The sequence below is a fragment of the Chenopodium quinoa genome, unplaced genomic scaffold, assembly GCF_001683475.1.
Source record: "Chenopodium quinoa cultivar QQ74 unplaced genomic scaffold, ASM168347v1, whole genome shotgun sequence".
Taxonomy (NCBI): Eukaryota; Viridiplantae; Streptophyta; class Magnoliopsida; order Caryophyllales; family Amaranthaceae; genus Chenopodium; species Chenopodium quinoa.
The window spans coordinates 2,457,457-2,479,121 of record NW_018743510.1 but is presented as its reverse complement, the minus strand read 5'-3'; the positions used below and the strand labels follow the sequence as shown (position 1 = coordinate 2,479,121).

General features: G+C 32.8%; 1 protein-coding gene and 1 long non-coding RNA gene across 2 annotated transcripts; one reads left to right on the top strand and one right to left on the bottom strand.

Moving 5' to 3' along the window:
• The first annotated feature begins 4,531 nt into the window (after positions 1–4,531).
• LOC110739599 lies at positions 4,532–5,813 on the top strand. The gene is made up of 3 exons (XR_002514854.1): positions 4,532–4,548; positions 5,622–5,707; positions 5,783–5,813. It is a non-coding gene; the product is annotated as an uncharacterized LOC110739599 (long non-coding RNA).
• Positions 5,814–10,916: 5,103 nt separating this feature from the next.
• Positions 10,917–16,857, bottom strand: LOC110739717 (stress-associated endoplasmic reticulum protein 2-like). The gene is made up of 3 exons (XM_021920185.1): positions 16,701–16,857; positions 13,644–13,800; positions 10,917–11,235 (listed from the first exon to the last, which is right to left on the bottom strand). Exons 1-3 carry the CDS (start codon positions 16,701–16,703, stop codon positions 11,189–11,191), a joined length of 207 nt encoding a protein of 68 aa, XP_021775877.1. The 5' UTR covers positions 16,704–16,857; the 3' UTR covers positions 10,917–11,188.
• Between the last annotated feature and the right edge of the window lie 4,808 nt (positions 16,858–21,665).

The following is a 21,665-nucleotide window of genomic DNA, read 5'->3' as shown; positions in this document are numbered from 1 at the left end:
TCATAAATTCTTTTCAATGTTAATCATAAAAAAAATCAAGATACGAACCTCTTAAAAGGATAAAATTTAATAATTATGGCAGAAATACTTATTGAAATAATTTTTTACCCTTATATTTAAAGGATCCAAATTAAATACAACTAAAACTTAAACTTACACGGTGCTTTTTTGGTGTGGTCAGCCACACCGTGCGGTAACCTAACACACACCAAAACACACCGGGTAACCCTTGATTGAATGAATAACATCTGACCTACCGAGTAACCCTTGACCGATCGAGTAGCCCTCGACCAAGTTACGCCTAACTGACCGAGTAACCCTTGACCGACAGAGTAACCTGTGACGAAGTTACGCCTAACTGACTGAATAACCCCTGACCGACTGAGTAACCCATGACTAAGTAATAAAATTTATGTTTAACTTAATATCTAGTACAATAGTTTTTGTCCTCATTCACCAAGGTGTCCATACCCAATTCGATCACCCGCCTGTCATCTGTCATACCTGCACAATCCTTGTCCCTTCACTTTATTTTCAAGGTATTTAGTATTTACATCCACTTATAATATAATACATGTCTCATCACCTCCTTAGTCCTTATTTGATTAATAACTTTTAAATTGAACTTAATATATTTTTCAAAACCTTTTAATTTATTATACCCAAAAAAAAAAAAAAAAAATTAAATGATAGTTATTAGTACCCATTTAAAAAACAGCTCAATTAGTTAAAGTTTCCTTCCTATTTTCAGGGGATCCTAAGATCAATTCTTATCACATGTCCTTGTGGCCTAGCTATCTAAACAACAAAAAAATTATTTAATACTTGTACTAAAAATGTTTTTAAAAAAAATACTACAATATAACTATGTACTTTTAATTTTAATATTAACATATCTATTGATTTTGTGATCGATTATTGTTTAATCCAATTTCATATATTTGACAATTAACATTTACATCAATTACATACTTAAACAATCAATGTAAAAGCATGTGTGGCATTACCACTACACGAATACAAAAATAGAAAATTTCTGACAATATAATTTCATTAAATGTAATTTTTTTTTTCTTTTCAAAAAGGGAATGTGTCATTTACTCATATGTATCTAATAAAATTCTGTATTGTACTATGAATTAAATTGTATAAAAACTTTTTTCGCAAATATACTTAAAGTATCTTAGTCAACTTTACAAACTATCAATTATGGATAGTCAAATACTAAGCGTATACCCTATATAAAAATATGGTTTTTTTTAATTTGTGCGCATGGGCACATATTAAAAAAAACAGATTCCTAATAAATAATTATTAATGAAGAATATTTACAAGCTTAAAAAAAGAAAGGTCTAATATATTATTTGGAAAATAATAATTTCATTATTTTCTCTATTATAAGATTTACCACTTTTTTTTTTCCAAATATTTCTCTATTAATTTTATCAAACTACCTAATATTTTATTAAACTTCCTAATATAAAATTCCTTAAAACAATATACTTTCATATCCAATATACTTTATATAAATTCCTTAAAACTAAACTAAACTAAACTAAACTTTACATACTATCAGTTATAAATAGTCAAATACTAAGCGTATACCTTATATAAAAAGATGGTTTTTCTAATGTGTGTCCATTGACACATATTAAAAAACAGATTCCAAATAAATATTTGATAATGAAGAATATTTGCAAGCTTAAAAAAAGAAAGGTCTTATATTATTTGGAAAATAATAAAGTCTTCGTTATTTTCTCTATTACAAGATTTATCACTTTTTTTTTCAAACATTTCTCTATTTATTTATGAAATTTGCCCACTCTTACATAAAAATAATTTGATAACTAAATTATTTCATACAACCTCCTAAAATATGCAACACATGATATAAAGTGGAGAGCTCATTTGCTTTTAAAAAAATCATGTAGTATGCATATTGTGGTTTATTACATTTATTTTTTTTTTTCTTTTTAAAAGATTGATAGGGAAAAAAAACATATAAAGTCTAATTTTTTTTTTTTTTTTTTTATAAGCCACAATGACGATACAAATTACAACCGAAGATGATGGGATTTAAATCTATGATAATATCGTACAACCACCAAGCCAAGACATCCATTAATAATGTTAAACAGCATATGAAATACTCAAGTACTACGCACATTAAAGCATATCACCTTGTATAGTCACCATTATTAGACTAAAGTACGTACAAGTTAGATTATTGCTTAAATATGAACATGCAAAGGAATTAGAAAATAAATTACCACCAAAATAACATCTAAAACAAAGTAAAATTAGCTAGTGATTGTAGAGTGAATGATTAATATCTTGAGATTGCTATTGCTTAGTTCAATTAATAAAATTGCATTATTTTTTTTGTGCAAGAAGAAAGGATGGGATAATGCATATGCTTTAGGAAGATGACATAAGCTAGTAAATTATTTTCATATCATAATCTGTAAAAAAAATAGGAGATATAGTATTCAACTAGTTTTTGGTCCGGACGATGCTCCGAGTCATTACTTATATTTTATTATATTGTAGTTATTTTTTAAAAAATTCAATATTAATTGTTTAACTAGTCACTTTGATTAGACATTATAGGGAGTAAACTAAAAAATATATGGTGGAAATATTTGATTCCATCAATGGTTACAAAATTTCAATATTGAATTGAAGTTGAAATTAAAAAAGGAATTTAGGTATGCTTATTAATTGAATAATAAATAATAAAAGAATAATATAGTATTACAAAGCTGCGAAATAAGGAGCATCACAGTCAAATTAGAAAGTTACATCGCGTAGTTTAAATCATTCTATTAAGAACAATATGTATAAAGAGGCATTGATAGTTTGATGGTAAATGTCGTTCTTATGTATAGTGGTTCAAATTATATTTCAATCATAATTATGCATTGAATTTTGATATTTAGTGTAGAAGAATAGGTCTTGACATGTGATTGCTCATGTGGTGCCAAATTTATTAAATGAAGGATGACACATGGCAATACCATGTTATCCCATTGAGTTTTAATGATATTATAGTCCGTATTACATTAATCCGTGAAAGTTAGGCGGCAAGTGGTGTATTTTTTTATTTTTTTTTTTCATTAAAAAAATCTTCAAAGGTATTGTTTTAATAAATTGAGATATATTTGAAAAAAAAATGTGGTAAATCTTGTAATAGAGGAAATAATGAAGACTTTATTAGTTTCCAAATAATATGTTAGACCTACCTTTTTCAAGCTTGTAAATATTATTCAGTATCAAATATTTATTAGGAGTATGTTTTTTTTAATGCGTGCCCATGGACACACGTTAGAAAAACCGACAAAAAGAAACCAATACTATATACAAGCTAAATCGATCATTTATATAGATCAGATCATATAAACTAATCATATAAATTCTTTAAAAGAAAAAGTAATACAATCAATTTTTGTAAAGTTAGTCAAAAGACTCCTATAATCATATAATTTTATTAAAATATGATTTATTTGACAAAGATTATATAATACTCCGTAAAATTAGGTACTTTACTAAAATATGATTTTTTTATTTTTATTTATTTATTTATTCTTAACTTTAGAAATTTTTGTTAAAAATATTACTATATTTATTTGACAAAGATTTTATACATGTTTATAGTTAACAAAGATTATATAGAACTCCGTAAAATTAAGTACTTTAGTAAAATATTCATGTGTAACATATATATAAGATTTTATAGTTATGAGAAGTAATCTATAATATGCGATAATATATATGAATAAGATTTTTGGCAAATATACACCGAAATAATAAAAAAAAAAAAAAAAAAAAAAAAAAAAAAAACTAAACTAAACTAAACTAAAATAAGAACATGTGTCAGCTATGGAGCTAGTGTACCCTGTTTTAATATAGTATATAGATAGATAGATACTTTTAGAGGTATAAATGTTTGTACACTATTCTTAAGAGTTTAAAAAAAAAGACAATTAATACAAATGAGGGCAAATAAGTAAATAAACATTTTAAAAAATACAATTGTCCAAACACTATTCATAAGAATTCTCTCATACTTTCTAAAAGATAGGAATATTGCTCAAATGAGCAAAAATCCGTGTAAGTGAGAAAATATGATTATACTAGATGGGATACCGGAGTGTGTGATGAAATGGTTTGTACTAGACCTTTCCCTCACAGCATCACTGCTTTGGCGGAAATCAATTTACCTTAATAATATGCTTTACCTTTTGACTAAAAAAAAAAACCGATTGAATGGTAAAACTGGTTTTATAATACCCCAACATACTTTTTCGGTCTTCAAAATTTTTAGAGCATAGACTCTGTAAGTATGGTGAAACGACAAAGTATTAGAAGGATTTTTTATTTTTTTTTTGGGGTAGAATATCTATGATCACTCAATTACCATCAGTTACTTATTGATGTTTAGTGTGCTTAATTTCATGTGCAGGATAAAGCATGTGAAATATGTGGGGATATTGGCTGGGTAGATTACAGCATCATTTGCTCCAAATGCAGAGTAACTCGCGAACATGTGTACATTACTCTATCTTATCCCCTCTAAAGTTCTCATTATTGCAGATTTAAAAAAAATAAAAAAAAAATAATAATTAAAATTAATAAAGAAAGTGCTCAGAGAGCATAGTGTATTTTAATAATAGAGAAACCAAATTAAGTAACAACAATCTCCGCCAAGGTTATCACACCTTGGGGAATAGAGTTAACATACACATGTTCAATGTCGTGTAGAGGACTTAGTCTAGCAACCAAATGAGCTACACAAGAGGTTGATGCTCCATTTAAGTGGGATGAACCATTGGTTCTAAATGGTGAATTAACAACAAAATTAGTCCTTGGAAAACAATTTATTATTTGTACTTTTCAGAAACTCTATATGATAAAGTAGGTTTCAGATAATTCTGGATGCAAAGGAGGTTTCAGATAGTAATTATAGAGTTAGTTGTGTAACAAATTATTTTGAGGCTTGTTCTTGATTGAGAAATCATTAATTTTGTAACAAACTTTTATTATAGCTCACCTTTGACTGCAGCACTACACTTCATCGAATTTAACTGCATGCATGTCTCTGCTGGTAGCATATAGGATTCTACTGCTAAAAGAGGATTAAATTTTTATTGCTGAAGTTACTTTTCTTAGGGATTTAGGATTGTATAGTATGTTGTCTTCAGAGCTGGAGAATTTCACATTCTTAAGATTGTTATGTGCTGCTTCGTATTTAATAATTTTCATTGCATCCGCTCGACCACATCAATTATACATACATGTAGCATTGAGAATCGCACTAAAAATTTCTCATCATGTTAGTTGCATGAGCTAGAAAGACTAGGTTTCTGTATCACAATCCTTTCATCTTCCTGGGCATGTATGGTCAGCAATTTGTTGATGAAATGATGACCTTCATACTATGCTTCTTGCATTTTCATGAACATGAAAAATGATTTTGTGGTTGATGAAAAAATTGTGCCTTGTATCCTTTGAATAATAATTTAAGCTTCTTATAAGGCCAGTTGATATTCTGTCGAATTTACAGCTCTTCACTTTTAAGAAATAATTTGTATTTTGACAGCGTCGTTTGTTCTATATCCCAGGTACTGCATGAGAGTATTGTATGATGATGACAGAGATAAATGGGTTTGTGAAGAATGCAACTCCTCCAATCATTCGTCAATAAAAGGTGTCTTTTCAAACTTCTGAAAACATTCATATACACATTTGAAGATTTTCTAGCAATGACTAATTTATTCTGCAGCTCCAACCAAACAACCTAGTGGCACAAGAAGGATAACAATTAAGAAACCTCCTCAAAATTCAAAGGTGCACTATTTACCACCTGAGAAAGCAAAGGTGCTAAATTATGGAGCAACTACAAGAAACTTGTCTTCACCAAGAAAAGTACATATTGTACATAGGCCCTCAGGGAACAATCCATCTGTATCGAAGATGGAGGCTATTCCATCATCCTCTCCTACTCCAAAATTCAGGATTAAATTAGGGCCATCCGGAAGCAAGGAGCCACGACTGAATGACTGGAGCATGCCTAGCTATTTGAAGGATACCAATTTGTCAAGTACTGGTATCAGACCCTTTTTACTTCCATTCTGCAATATTGCTTGGAAAATATTTGTGCCTGTATTTTTCTATTATTGGGAGAGTAAGGAGTGGTTTGAATGTTAGATTTTGACCAATATGTGGATGGAAAATTTTCCAAATCCTTGATCCTTTAGGCATCAAAGTGATTTTCAATATGGAGTATTAGAAATGTTTGCGCAATCTACTTTTGATCTTCATGATGCTACTCAGAGTCACTTGGCGAGAAGGAAATGATCACGTGAATTGCTCATAGCCTTAAATGACTCCAATAAACCCCTCTCATGGTAGGGGAAGGAGGGGAGTGTTTAAAGTAATATGACTATATTGGAGAAAATGGTTGTTTTAGAAGCCAGGTGGTACATTTCATGAGAGCTATATGCCAAGTTAGCTTAAATAGGATCAATTACTTTGATGAAGTTTCAATGACTAAAGTTTTGGCCCTTAAGTTTCTTTCTGTTAACATTTTTGTTAATAGCTTTCCTATCGCCTTTTTTTTTTTTTTTTTTTTTTTTTTGCTTTTTCCTGAAGCATTTTCTATCCTTTTTGTATGTTTAACATACTGGTAAATTGTGTTCTTCTGAAAATTCCATTATTTTGAAATAATCTGGCTGTTTCGTAGGTATTTTCTGTTATTGCAATTTCAAAATACAATGTTCAGCATCTTTGAGTCTTTGTATAAGCTAGTGGAAGAACAAGTTCACTGGAGATGTCCTAGTTGCTGCTTGCTCACCAACTTAATCTGTACATAGATTTTATTTGATAGTACATTAAGCTAACCTGGCAATATCAGTTGTCTGTCAAACCTGTCCAACTTCAAAAAGTTGTAACTGTGATATATTAGGTCAGTTGTATATGGAATGGCTTTATTCTTATGGGACAGATTGATTGTGTTAAAGGATCGGATGAGTTTGTTTATGGCCCGTCCTGGAGATTCTGAAGGTTAACTCTGCTGCTTACAGAAGTAATAAGGTGGGGGGAAGTAATCACAATGGCATTCAGCTGGTGGTTATATCTTAGATTATGTGGTTTAAAAAGGCTTATGAAAACATTTCATTTGACTCATAGATGTTCCAGCCGGAAATCTTTGTGGGATAGACATGTTTGTTGCTTCTTCATGGAATAAATCTTATAATTGCATAGATGTTTCCAGGTGTAGCTTTGATTGAACTTACTTAGATTGATCTATGTCTACCCTTCTCTTTCTAGCTCTCTTAGACGAATTCAGTTCCTCTTTTAATGTGCCTTTTTATCTTTTTTAACTGTTGTACTTTTCTAATATCTAGAAGAACGAGTCTTAGGAATTCGATTTTAGGCAGTACTATAGTTTCTAAGCCTAACCGTTTCTGAACTTCAGCTAAGGAGATGTAAAGCAGTAGAAGATTTGTAAATTAGCACGTACTGTTTACTTATTTAAGCTGTATGAATCAATTAGAGCTTAAAATCAATGCATTTTTTCTTATTGTCATCATTGACAATTATTTCCCCTGCATGTCGTTTTTCTTTAAAATTTACTGTGTTTTTATTGAACATGACGTATTTGCGATCTTTCTTGCAGACAAATATAATTCTGAGTCAACTATATCTAGATGGTCTTCAGCTACAAATATGCAAATATCAGATGCCATGTTGCAGAAGGAAACAGGTAAGCATTGCCTATACATTTTACTGCAAGTACACGATGCAGAAAATGCTCAAACCTCAAAGTCCATGCTATTGTAAGTTCGTGTTTAGGATCCCATATACGTGGTTGTAACATAATGATTTATTGCAATATTACATTGCTAAGCTCAAATACTATCTTTGATCTCTTGATCTCCAGAATTAAAATGTTTGAAGATCAAATATAACAGAAATAATTGGCATGCTTTAATGGAAAAATGAAAATGTCGAAAACAACCTACTAACTCTACATTAGGCTAGAATTAGAAAGAGAATGGGTTACGCTACAGATGATGTCTTATTGGAGTTATGCAGACTAGTGTGTGTGCAATTTTAAGTGCTGGTTATATAGATTCTGCTATCTAAGGTGGTGCACCTTCTAAATTGCAAATAATACAATGAGTTATATTAGAGCTTTATAGGGTGTCATAATATAGAATCTTATCTTCTTTCAAGCTGGACTAGTAAAGCATATACTGCTCAAGCCCAAGTGCTCACCCAGTTTTTGTGTGAGATTTTTTCAGATGAACCTGCACATAGACATAAGGGGGAAAGTCCGCCTGCTAAGCGTGTGCCTTTTGCTGAGTTTCCCAAGCCTAGTGTGGAGAGAGACAATATAAAATCGGGCCACACTCCTGCTCATTTAGGCCTGCGTTTGCCAGATGTCAGTTCAGGTACATAATTGGTCAGATGAACTTAATTTTGATGAAATAAGATGAGTTATGGGCGAGATGTTTACCATGAAGCTATATCAACCAGTTCCTATGGATTCTGCTTAGTCAGAAATGATTTTCCTAATAATTGCGAGCTTTTGTTGCTTGACTGATATTTTTCTTCTTGCTCAAGATAAAGAGATAGAATTAACATTCAAGACCAAATACTTTTGAATTTTTGTTTATAAGAAAACAAGAGAATATGATATTTCATCAACATTTATGTACACCACACTAAATTTAAAGACATGATTTTTCATGTGGAGGTGCCATATCACCAAAAGACATGATTCTTAATAATTTTAAATTCATGTCTAATTAATCATTTTGGGTTAAAGGCTTTATTGCTGTTGTTGTAATGTTGTATCTAATTAATCAACGTGATAACAGTTGATATTGATTTTAGAACCAGATAAAGAAAAGTTGACCTATGCTCCAACTTAGTCTTCTGATAGTTTAGATTATGATTGAACAGGGGTCAATGTGTATACAAAACCTCAGCCAAAGAAATTTGATTCTAAGGCGAGAGACTCTCTGAGTGTTACAATGGTTCTTGATAGTTATCTACCAAACCATCCTGCATTGTCTCCAACGTGGAAGTAAGTTGCACTTAGCTTTTGGCATTTTGAATATAATTGTGTTTGTCATTTGGGAGCACGGTGTGTCTGAATTCACTTTGCACTTAGGCTCTAGGACCCTTATTATCTTGGTATGCCTTAAACCCTTTCAAACATTGTTGTGAGCTCAAATTTGTTTACTTTGACAGGGGACCTTTTAAGATCACGAGTGATCTTTTTCCATGTAGTATCTTTGACGAAATTCAAGCACATCCTCCGTGTAAAGTTCATAGCAAAGTGTACAAGCTATCAAAACAATTTCCCAAGACACTTCCCTTTGAAATGCTGCCTCGAAAAAACTCTTGGGTGGGCATCTTTGAGGAAGATGTTGCAAGAGAGCTTGACATCGGACTATAACCCCTACAATGTCCAATACAAATGGAGGTTCTAAATTGGATGTCACATCAACAGTTGGACATGAAAAATGTTACTCTCACCTTTTGGAGTACCTAGACATACATGAGCAGCTCTTGAGAACTCAAATTGATGGAGTGGAATTGTTTGTTTTTTCCTCGAAACATTTGCCAGAGGATTCCCGCAGTAAGCTTTGTCCTCTTACTCCTTGCAGTTATGTTTACCACAATTACAGCATCCAAATTTAATGATGTTTTCTCCTATATCTCATACCCTTTTATTTAGCAGAAATAAATCGAAATATTTTCTTATGGGGATTACTTCGTCCTACTTCTTTCAGAAAGCCTTAGCCTAGAAGACAACTTTCTCCTTCTCTGCATGCCAAGTTCAACTAGCATGCGGTATTAACCTCAGGTACAAATCAATTCATACCCCTCTTGACATTGCTACTTAATGTTACCCAATGTTTCCTGCACGAAGGTGAGGTTACGAACAACAATGACCTTATTTGGACTTTTAGACTGGAAGATAGAGTCTTCCTATGGTCAGGGTAGTTTTGTCATTTGTGCTGGAAGTCGAACTTGTGGGCATGTTTTCTTCTCACTTAGGATGTTTGCTGGGTATTATTTTATTGCTATCAGCAAAAAATAAATGGTGGTTAATCTTTGGAGGTGTTATTATCAAGGGGTACTGAACTTATTATTGTCGAGTTTAGATAAATAACAATCATTAAAGTGTGACTATGGGTCCAGTTTATTTGACATGTAAACTTTCTTAATGAAACTTTGTAGTTCTTAAACATGCTAACTAAACCAAATTGGTGATTGGAAAAGCGAATGTTTATAAGATGATCACCATAAGCTTCATGATGTAGCAGCCTCGTAGCCACATTCCCCCATTTTATCTCCTATTTTCACAAAAATCTGTTTACTGAATTTCCATACATTTTTTAAATTTAAATGACAAATATTATGGTACAGTATATGTTAATTATAATTCTCAAAATCTCTTAAATTGTACAAGGTATTAGTTCTTATCAAAAAAAAAAATACAAGGTATTAGTTGAACACCACCACCACAGCCAACAACAAAAGCAGTGTAGTAGTCTGATGGTCCAATAACATTACGTCCCCATTTATCACGTTGGTTATTTCCAAAACCTACTAAAGAAGTTTAACATAGATAATAGACGTGTAGTTGTTGGTAGTTGTCAAATGTTAACTCATGGAACCGAATTTAGATATTGTCCATTAAATTAGTTGATAATCCAGCCTGGTTTTAATAATGATGTATTTGGCACGGCTAATGTAGAATTAACTCCATGAATTTACAAGAGTGCCAACAGAGTGCACTTCTACCTAAAGAAAACCACAAAAAAGTTGACATCAGGAATCAAGTACTCTTAAGATTTCATGTCGCTTATAGCTGTATACTGCAGTCACCGATCATAGTTAAACCCAAAATGAAAGAATCAAGTTAAAACAAACTCTACACAAGATATTATAAAGAAGTCATTCGACTACGAGTACATATTTAACATTTTAAAGAAGTGCCGAGAGTAACTTCATCATAATATAAGATAGCATTACATTTCCACTGTAATATAGCATAATTGAACTTCACAACCTCTCAGTGGCACCAGCAATGATAATTTACTGGAATCCCAACTAACACAAGAACAGATTAACCTACATCGCTGGCTGCAAGATGTTGAAAATACCTCTACGCCATCCCTCCACTAGTGGCTGTTCTGATGATCTGGAATAGAGCTGAGATAGACAGAGAGGCAAAAGCAAAAATCAATATACACAGTAATCAATGAAGGTCTGGATCTTTGATTACAAGGACACTGTTTCTAGCCTATTACCACAAAGGCACAAACTATGTTACTCACATATGCAGGGTGCAAGTTCATCAAAAGTGTCAAATATATCAACGCTGTAAAATTTAGACACGAGGACAAACACATACAGGTGCAGGGACACAGCTAAAATGGAGAGAATTCCTGATTTTAGGAGACTTCTTGGATTAGTTCTGACAAATACACACACATACTCATGCTTGATTGTTAATAATGTTGAAATGCTTATTTCTAGTCCATTTGTAAGCACATATCATGTGAATTCTTCTTTTCCTTCTATGATTATGCAATTCTAAATAACTGGAGTGCCTAGGTGAGAATTGAGGTGTCAGATAAGGATCCAATAGCATTGTCGGAGTGTTGAGTGTCCAACACATGTATGGAAGACATGATGAAGATTTGAGGCTACATAGACCGCATATTAATAAGGAAAATTTGTGTAAAAGGACCTTTTCAGTGGTCGATTTTGTTTAAAAGGACCTTTTAAGTGAATTTGTGAAAAAGGACCTTTTAAGTTGTATTATGTTGTGAGGGGGTACTAGGCTGAGTTTTTCGGGTGGTCAACGCCGGAGCTCCGGCGTTGACTCTCACGTGGGAGTCACATGACTTTTTAAAAAAAGCCCACACGTTTTTTTTAGGAAGTATGAAAGGGGGAAAAACGAAAGGGATAGTTCGAAAAAGGAGGGAAATTTGGGGGAAAGGGGTAGTTCGAAAAGGAGGGAAAGAGGGAAAAAAAACGTGTGAACTTTTTTTTAGAAGTCACGTGACCCCCACGTGAAAGTCAACGTCGGAGCTCCGCTGTTAACCACCCGGAAAACCCAGCCTAGTACCCTCTCACAACATAATACAACTTAAAAGGTCCTTTTTCACAACTTTTCACTTAAAAGGTCCTTTTAAACAAAATCGACCACTTAAAAGGTCCTTTTACACAAATCTTCCTATTAATAACTTGAGCATCAAAGGAATAAATCAGCCAATCAGGTGCCAAAGACATCCCAAAGTCTAGTAAAGGGGCATAACAAACTTGAAACTTCAATAAGAAAAAAAAACAAACCACACATATCTTTCACTATGCTTATATAATGTGTCAATGTTAAGAAGTAAGCTGGTGACTTATTTTTGTGAAAGACACAGGTACTGACCTATGCGCCTCAAGGCCCTTGACAAAATAGAAAATAACTATGTGACCTAGAGGCTCTGGCTCAAAGGAATGCAGACATCTAAAAGTTTTAGTCAACCCACACTAATATACCCTCTCCAATAATCTGGTTTAGGAGCAAGTGACACGGAGAATATTAGCTGTTGGGCATGGGATCTCTACAGCTAATGACATTCTGTGGTCAACTTCAAGATGAGAAGATATTAAGTTGACCCCACTCACCCCAGAAATCCAAGAAACCATGGAACCATGAGGTTAAATAGAAAACTCAAAAGGTAAAATAAATCATGCAGCTTCCTTCATCTACTTTCGCATAGCAAAGAGTTTTATTGGATTGCATAAAAGCACTTCCAGAAACCTGATAAAATACTCTGGTATATACAATCAAGATGCTTTGAAGAAACCATTAACACATTCAGACCTAAATATTAAATTTTTCTTCAACCAAAGAAATGTCACAGCACCAGAAAGGCAGAAATTCCGGTTATACAACTTTGAATAGTCCTCTCCATCCATCCCTCAACTACCCATTCCATCATACACTAGACTAATATCTGCTATCACTGCGACTGACAAAGATGAGACCTAGTGACCTACTGCAGCTGCAGAATCAACATACTACGAGCAAAACATACAACAGGAACCAACTTGTATAAACATGATAAATAACAAATGGTTGTAAAAATGCCATATTATCACTCATATGAGATAATACTCTCAACTCCAATGTAACCTTCATATACACTTAATTAAAACAAAATAGTCATATACTGTAGTATAGAAGAAGCAAATGTAAGCAAGTAATGAGCAAGCAATTTCAGGAAATCAACCACCATCCTATCAAACATCCCCACAAATTAAGGTCAGGATGAAACATGCACACAAAAGCAAATTTTGCAGGTCACAATGCTAGAAAAGAAAAAAGAAGAATAAAGTTTTTCTCCTTTAGTATGTAACCATGTCTTCCCTGCCCTCACTTATTGAGCATAAATGTCCCGTGATTATATTAACTTGTGAGTATATGGTAGGAGTAATAACAATTGTAAGATTCAGCTAGAGACTAAGGGGGTAATAATTTAATAGAGCTGAGATACATGAAAAATGAGGTAATGTACCGCAGGGTAGCATAAGGCGGTTTAAGAAAAAAAAGTGCTTACATGATCCGATAACAACAAACACAAAGAATCCAAGTAATACAGGCCCAACAGGATATGTGTTTCCCTTCTTTGTTGTGCTTTCGGCCACTAAACCTCTTTTCTTGATGTTCTTTTCAAATTTCTCCACCTTCCTCTCTGAAAGACGCCTTGAAGTTGTCTGTGCACAATACAAGAATGATTAGAACACTATGGACAACTCATCACAACAGGAAGCAGTTTTAGTTTGTTTTTTTTTTTTTTTTCCCTCCAAATTAGTTTTTCTAAAGTAAGCTTTGCAATTAAAAAAAAAAATAAAAAAATGTTGTAACAATAAGCACAAGATTCAACAAGAAAAAGTCAAGCATTATGTAAGCCCGAAATAAAATTTTATGCACTACCACAAGGTTCTGTAGTACATTACTTAATCACAATTGGAAAATATAATGTTGTGTTTATCAAAAATTAAATGTTAACCAACCGTATCCTACTTTTTAACTATTACTAGTACTTCATCCATCTCTAATGCTGTCCCTACTTTGACCTAATTTGTGAGACAAAAACTGTCGTTAGAGACGGAGGGTGAATGTTCGTTTAACTTCATATATTTTTTTTCTAACCATCTTTTATGATACATCCTTGACTCTCTTTACTACCTCAACACCATCTTCTACACCACTAATGATTAAGCCATACTGTCAAAAAAATTTATTCTAGGTTAATAGCTGGTTTTACAGTCAGATCCTAATAGTTGTTTTATACTTGGATCCACTAAATCCACAACACATTCAACGCATTGCATCCCTCGACTCCATTGCTTGGAAAGCAAAATCCTTGTTGAAATTTTATATATGGCTTAACTATTAGAACTGTCACTCGGCTTGCCCACCAATAGGATGATACATCAACTCCCAGATGAAGGTATTGCTGAGTCTTGCATCTAGATATCTTTTCTGAGCTCAAGTTCTTTTGGGGCAATAGCATCTAGACACCTTACCAACTAGAAAACAATTCAATCAAACATACACTCAAACAAAACTTTTATTTCTATGTAAGGATTGTTAAAGATCAGAATCATTCACTCCCAAGGTTTCCTTCATTAAACAATTAGCATTAAAATTAGGAATTGACAGCTCATTGAAACCTAACAAAAATACTCATCCAATGAGGATTCTATTGCTAAAAAAAAAAAAAAAAAAAAAGACATCAAGAGTTTGTCATGTACTCTAATGCCTTTGAAATCCCATAAGGTGACAATTTTAATAAACCAGAATTCTTGGTTCAAAAATCCACATTAATATTTTTAAATAATATAAAGCAACAAAGCGTGACTTAGGCCTCTCTCATTCTTATTTTGCATTTTGTTTTCACCAATATCCAAAACGAAGATCCCCTGGAAAGCCACGCCACAAAACTCAACTTTGATGGATTGTCTATATTATTATTATCCAAGATGATTTAAGTAGTTAGTGAAGAATTAGGGAAACAGAACAACACCTGCGTCATAAATATTGGCTCTAATTTTTCCAATGTTGACAGGGGTTGTAAGCTTGTCCTATGAAATGTTAACTTTTAAATTCATACACAGCTATGCATTGAAGACAATAAGTTAGTTATCAGTTGCATCCTAGAGAGAAATTTCAAAGACCCACAAAAGCTTCACCTCTCCATTGATATCCACAACGCAGTAACTGCACGTTATCCTATGTTACTCCAAAAGCTTCCCCTCTCCATTGATATTCCACAACGCAGTAACTGCACGTTATCCTATGTTACTCCAATTCTTCAATTCACCACAAGTACCCTTATCAAATACTTAACACTAGACAACAGCGTGACGCCTAGACATTTCAATTTGAACTAAATTTACATAAATTTCTCATAAAACGGCCATGAGAGAGTAACATAGTGTGTATCAAATAGAGAATTACTTCACAGACTACTCAACCTACCAATTTGGTTCAGTAACTACTACAGCTGCATAACTCTACATGATCAAGATAGGAAATTATAACCATTGTTCTGTTTTGTACTAATCACTTAAGGATTTACCCTTTAGAAAAGATGCTCCTAACTTTGTTTTATCCTTACACTAGCTTAGGCCCCGTTAAAAAAAAATTATTATGTCTAACAAATAAAAGTGATGCTTTAAAGTAATTTCTTTAATATCAATAATATAAATCAATTTATTACGAAGTATTATATTTTTAGCAAAATTTAATGTTACTCCGTCTATCAGATAATTAAAAAGGAGTTAGATTAATATTTTAGGGAAGAATTATAATAAAAAGGAATATTTTTGTCATAAAAGATTTGAAATGATATTATTATAATTGAATCAAATATTCACCAAAAAAAAAATTGGTTAAAAAAGGAAGGGGAATTTTGGAGGGAAAAAACAGTGACACGTGTCACTTTTGATGACTGTTTTAGTATTAAGTTATTATTGATTTACCTAACAAAACCCTCACTTCGCCAATAATTTTTTTTTTTTTTTTTTAAATAAAGATTGATTCAACAGGTCTTGACATCATGCTGTAAGCATCCTATTTAAATAAGCGAAAGTAAAAAAAATAAATAAATTAAATAATAGGAAAATTAGCATTAGGTATGATCCAAGCTTCGTTTTATCAAACGTGGAATATATTATTATTATTAACAAAAAAAAAAAAAAACCGAAATTCTTCAAAAGATAATCATAAGAGTTCATCCTATATTCCAATAAATCGATAATTGATCAAGTCACTAAACTGAAAATCAAACAAAAGAAACAGCATTCGTGATTAATTACAATTTACAAGATCAACACCAAGGCACAAATTAAAAGCCTTATTCAATAATCAAATCAAATTTGCAAACAAAACTAAATTCAAGCATCCTATTTTTAAGTTTCTTCAACTCAAAAATTTAGCAATCGAAACCCTTAAATAAGCTAGATCTAGGCTAATTGGGGTAAATAAAACTAAAAGTATAAATCTTAATAGGAAATAAAACTAGCAACGAAAAGGGAGAAATAATAAAAGTAGAAAAGATGAAATCTTGCAGATTATAAATAAGTAAGAGAGAGAGTGGTTGGAATACCATGATTGAAGACTAGATCTGGAAACGAGGAAGAGCGAGAGAGGTAAACGTATACTTGTTTTTCTTGCGTGTGTTGAATTGAAGAACAATAACGACAATTGATATAAATAGTTAGAATAGGCCAATTGGGTCGCGGTCTCCTGTATTCTACAGGACAACGCGCATATTTTTGGTAACACTTGACTCGGGTTTAGCCGGCTCTCAACCTCTCGCCCTCTAGGCACTAACAGGGCATAAGGATATGAATAAGATGGATAAGAATTTGAGATAAGTATAGGAATTAACAGGAGGGAAAAGGAGAAATTTGTTATTTTCCCTTTGATTGTAAGAAATAGAGGGGTTACTAGGTCGGTCAGGGGGTACTAGATCGGTCGGGGTTAATTGGTCGATCAGGGTTTATTTAGTGAGGGGTTATTAGGTCGGTTAGGAGTTACTAGGTCGGTGGGGTTACTTTTGTCATGTGTTAGCTGGCCACACCGTGTGACCAGCCACACACAAAACCTCCTGATATGGAATAAGATTGGGATATTGAATAAACTTACTAAAATATTCTCTTTATTTTCATCCTCTCTTTTTATTCATTCATTTCATTAAGGGTGAAAAGGTTTTTTTTATACTCAATTTTAATCCTTCTCCCTAACACCCCCTTAGGCTCTTAGGTACTAAATAAGAGGGATAAGAGCCAATTTTATCCCTATCCCCCTTCCCTTCACAATCCCCAACCCCCTAAATAAACAAAAGATTTCTCATATCCCTACCTTTCTATCCCTATTCCTCCCAAAACAAGCTGTAATTGGACCTATATAAAATCAAATATAGTATTTAGCCTTTGCAATGCACTGATTAAATTTTTTTGCTAAAATGTTTATTATGACTGATTGTTCAATTGTACATTGAGATTGCTTTTAAATTGGAACTAAACAAAAGTATGTCTATGAATACAAAAATTATACTTCCTCCGTTCTTGTAATATTGCAACAAGTCAACAACTGGAACTTTACACTATTCATCACGCTTGTTTGACCACATATTATGATTTATATGTAAAGTAAAATATAGTCATGTAGGGTCTTGTTAGATTCGTCTCGTAAAATACTTTCACAATATCAACTTTTTATAATTTTTACTCTTACATAATTATAGATATTTAGCATATAAAATGTGCTTTGGGATGCGTAATTTCATCCTTGTTGCAATATTTGTGAAGTATATAGTAGTAAAATAATGTAAGATTAGTTGTAAAAATAACGATGCTTTTTCATTTTTTTAATTTTTCATTTTTCTACATAAAAAGATATATGAAGAGATACTTAATAAGACTCAACTATCTCCTACTATAAAAGAACTTGATAGAACCAACCAAGAGATGCAAGTGAACAGTTATTTTTGAAAAAACTTACTTCATGTAGGTGAATGGGAGAATCACAAAATACAAGTGACTTTTCAGTGAAATAACATACAATAAATGAAGGAATAAATAAATAAATAAATAAAGGAAAAAAATAAAAATAAAAGTGTAACAATAAGAGTGGGACACGTGGCAGCGTATATTGTTTGCAAAAGTCCTGTTATTAAATATTAGTATAGAATACAAACATTAATACAATATCTACTGACTGTGATTTTTTTAGTGCTACACTTTGATCGGCATTGTTTTAGACAATTTAATTGACTCAAATAAAATAAGAGGTAAGTGGGGTAGTTGCTGTATTAAATATTGTAAAAGAAAGATAGTGGAGTTAATAATTTATTGAAAAATAATAAATATGAGAAGAAAGAAATATTAATAAAAAAAACGTAGAAGTGGGTTTGGGTGGGGGCCATGAGAGCAGAAAGATATAATATTAAAATATAATTTTTGCAAAAAAAAAGGAGGTGTAACACTTAAAAAAAACACGGTTGTATTTGGTAAGTGTAGCACTTAAAAAAGACTCAGAGGGAGTAATAAGATTCTACTCCTCCTATCTTTTTTTATTTTTTTTTTGGCTCCATTTAACTTTTCACGTTTTTCAAACACATGTCTTAAAACATACTTGCTCCATTTTTTTTATATAGATACAACCAATGACGGATTTAGGAATTTAATATAGACCAAGCCAGATTTTTAAAACTTAATCATAAGTTATCTATAATTTATCAAAAAATTCCTTAAACCAAAAAGGACAAAAGAAAAAAAAAAACTCAAAAAATTAAGTGGGTTGTTGTTGGGCGTCGAACTCCAAGCTTTCATTTTAATGACCGAATTGCAAACTAGCACCAGTTTAGCCAAGTTACCTTTCCTTTACTCTAGTGCAGCCAATTTTCTTATATGATTTTTGGATCATGGGGCGGACCATGGCCTGCACTGGCCACCCCCTAGATACATCCTTGGTTGCAACACAATCTTTAATACGTACTTAAGAAAGTGGGCTAACAACTAGTGCGCATGGCTTGGTCCCCAAGTGATATTAATGACTTTAATTAAAGTTTAATCAAAAGTGGGTGCTTCACACGTCAGGTTTTTAAACCCGATTAAAAACCCCAAAAAGTTGGGGGAATGAAGGTCTGAAAATTTAAATAGCTCGCCAACCCCACCAAATTTTAGAAAGTTGACAACTTTTATCAAAAAGTACAACATATTTATAAAACTTTAACACTATTTTAATGTTTCATTTTCTTTCAATTCTCAATCAATTTACTTTCACTTATATAAAGGAAGCTCTATCATTAATTTCACTTGCACACACATCACTTACTCTCACTTAATTTCTGATGCAGGAGCGTTCATTAAACCTACGGATTATAGGGCTATATGACCTGTTTAGTGGCATTTATGGCTCTAATCTACTTTTTGGATAGATTTCTTATCTTATAACGTGGCTTAGGTGAATAAAAGTGATCCTTGAGTCTTAATTTTACAATTGATGGTTGAAGATGAAGCATGGGAACAAGGATGAGAAAGAAAATATTTTATTTGGTAAAAACATGCAATACACAAATTCAATAAGCTATATATTCTTCGTTACAAGGAATTTTCAGATGATTCAAATAGGAGATGAAAGTAGAGTCCGAGAGCTTTCCAACGATAGCTCATATGCAAAATTTGAGCAAGAAACGAAGAAGTTATGGACGTTTGAAGTTGAGCTGTGCAGGAAGTTGCGAGGAGCGCCCGCTCCCTCTATAAGGAGTGTCCGCTCCCTCAAGTGGAGCGCCCGCTCCAAAGGACGTCAATTGAGTCTTTAGAATTGAGGAGCAGCCGCTCCTACCCTTTAGAGCGGGCGCTCTAGAGGCCCTTTTTCGAGCGGACAACTTCATTTATTTATGCTATCTTTTAATTGGCCTTTCATTTGTAATCCAAGGGGTGTAATTTAAGAACTTCAGGGTTTGTTTGTAAAACCTTTAAATAGGGCTAAGCTTGCTTTTGGGAACAACTTTTGCTTAATTTTGAATCTCATGAGATTTTCTCTCTCTACCCATAATCTTTGTGATTACTGAAATCTATGTGATTTCTCCTCTGATCTTTGCCATACTTTGTGTTAGGATTTGATTAAACCCTTATTACATCAAACTTGGTGATTGGTGTGATAAGAATTTATCTTTGTTATTTGTTCTCACTCAAATTACATCTTGAACATTGAAGTTTGGATTGAAAATTGGTTTTTCTTGGTGATCTCATATCAATTTGGTATTAGAGCCTAGGTTATTTGCCTAGAAAGATCCTACCTTTTTAATCTCTCTTTCCCCTTCTCAAAAGATCTCATCTTTTTCCCACAAAATTTGATTTTTTTCTCTCAATGATACAAATTCTCCATCTTGAAACATGGATGATAGATACTCTAGATTTGATGCTCTAGAAAGGATATTTGATAGTCTTCTTGAAGTCATGGAAATTAAAATAGAAGAAGCCCTAAAAGAAGGAGAAGTCCAAATGGAGAAGATGGTTCTCACTCTCCTCACTGGAGAAGGGAACACCAACCACGGTACCATGAGGACAACCGTGACCGAGACATCATTTTGCAACTTCCGGACTTTGAAGGTAATCTTGATCCTAATGAATTTCTTGATTGGGTTAGCACTATGGAGAAATTGTTTGATTGTAAAGGCTATAATGATGAAAAACGTCGTAAATTGGCCATCATTAAGCTTAAAAAACATGCATCTTTGTGGTATGAGAATTTTAAGAATTGTAGGAGGAATGGAGGAAAAACAAAAATCACATCTTGGGAGGAATTGAAGAAACACATGAGTAAAGCTTTTGTTCCTAGAGATTATTTGCATGAAGCTTCTCTTAAATTGAATGCTCTCAAAAAACAATCTATGTTGGTGGAAAAGTATACAAGGGAGTTTTAAAATCTCTCTATTTCGAGTGGGATTGAAGTAGCTCCGAAACATAAGATTGGTAGAAACATTGGTTGTCTTCAGAGGAATCTTGGGAAAAAGGTTGATGTTCATGCCCATGGAAGTTTTGTTCATGTGGTGCAAAAGGCTTTGAAGTTTGAGAAGTATGACAAGATGAGTAGTGCTAGTGGTTATTCTAAGCCTACTTTCAAAAATGCTTTTGCTTCAAAAGGTGAGACACGCAAGCTTTTGCCAACTATGATGGACGAGGCTATGTGCAAATTTGAAGATCCTATGTTTGATGAAGAAGTATCCACACCACATTCTCTTATTGGTCACAAGAGACACTATGGTGCACCAATCTATGATGAAGAAGTAGTGTTTGATGTCGAGTCAACAAATTGCAAAGAGGCACTACCGATTATGATCTTGAACGAAGTAAACATGGAGTCCACATTTCATGTTGATGATTCTTTGTCTCTAACTCATGAGAATCTCTTAAGTGAGGTATATAATCCTACTTCTTCCTTATCTTCTTCTATTGAGGTTCTTGACACTCGTGTTAACGAGAGTTGTGATGATTACTATATTGAGCATGAATTGAAAGAAGAGTATAAGTTGGATGTTGTGAAAACTTCTTTGAATGAG

What these genes read in the sequence shown, in the direction of transcription:
- LOC110739717 (XM_021920185.1), bottom strand. An exon ending in GTTTGTTGTTATCGGATCAT is followed by an intron (nt 11,236 to 13,643) that starts GTAAGCACTTTT and finishes TGTCTATCTCAG; the next exon opens with CTCTATTCCAGATCATCAGA.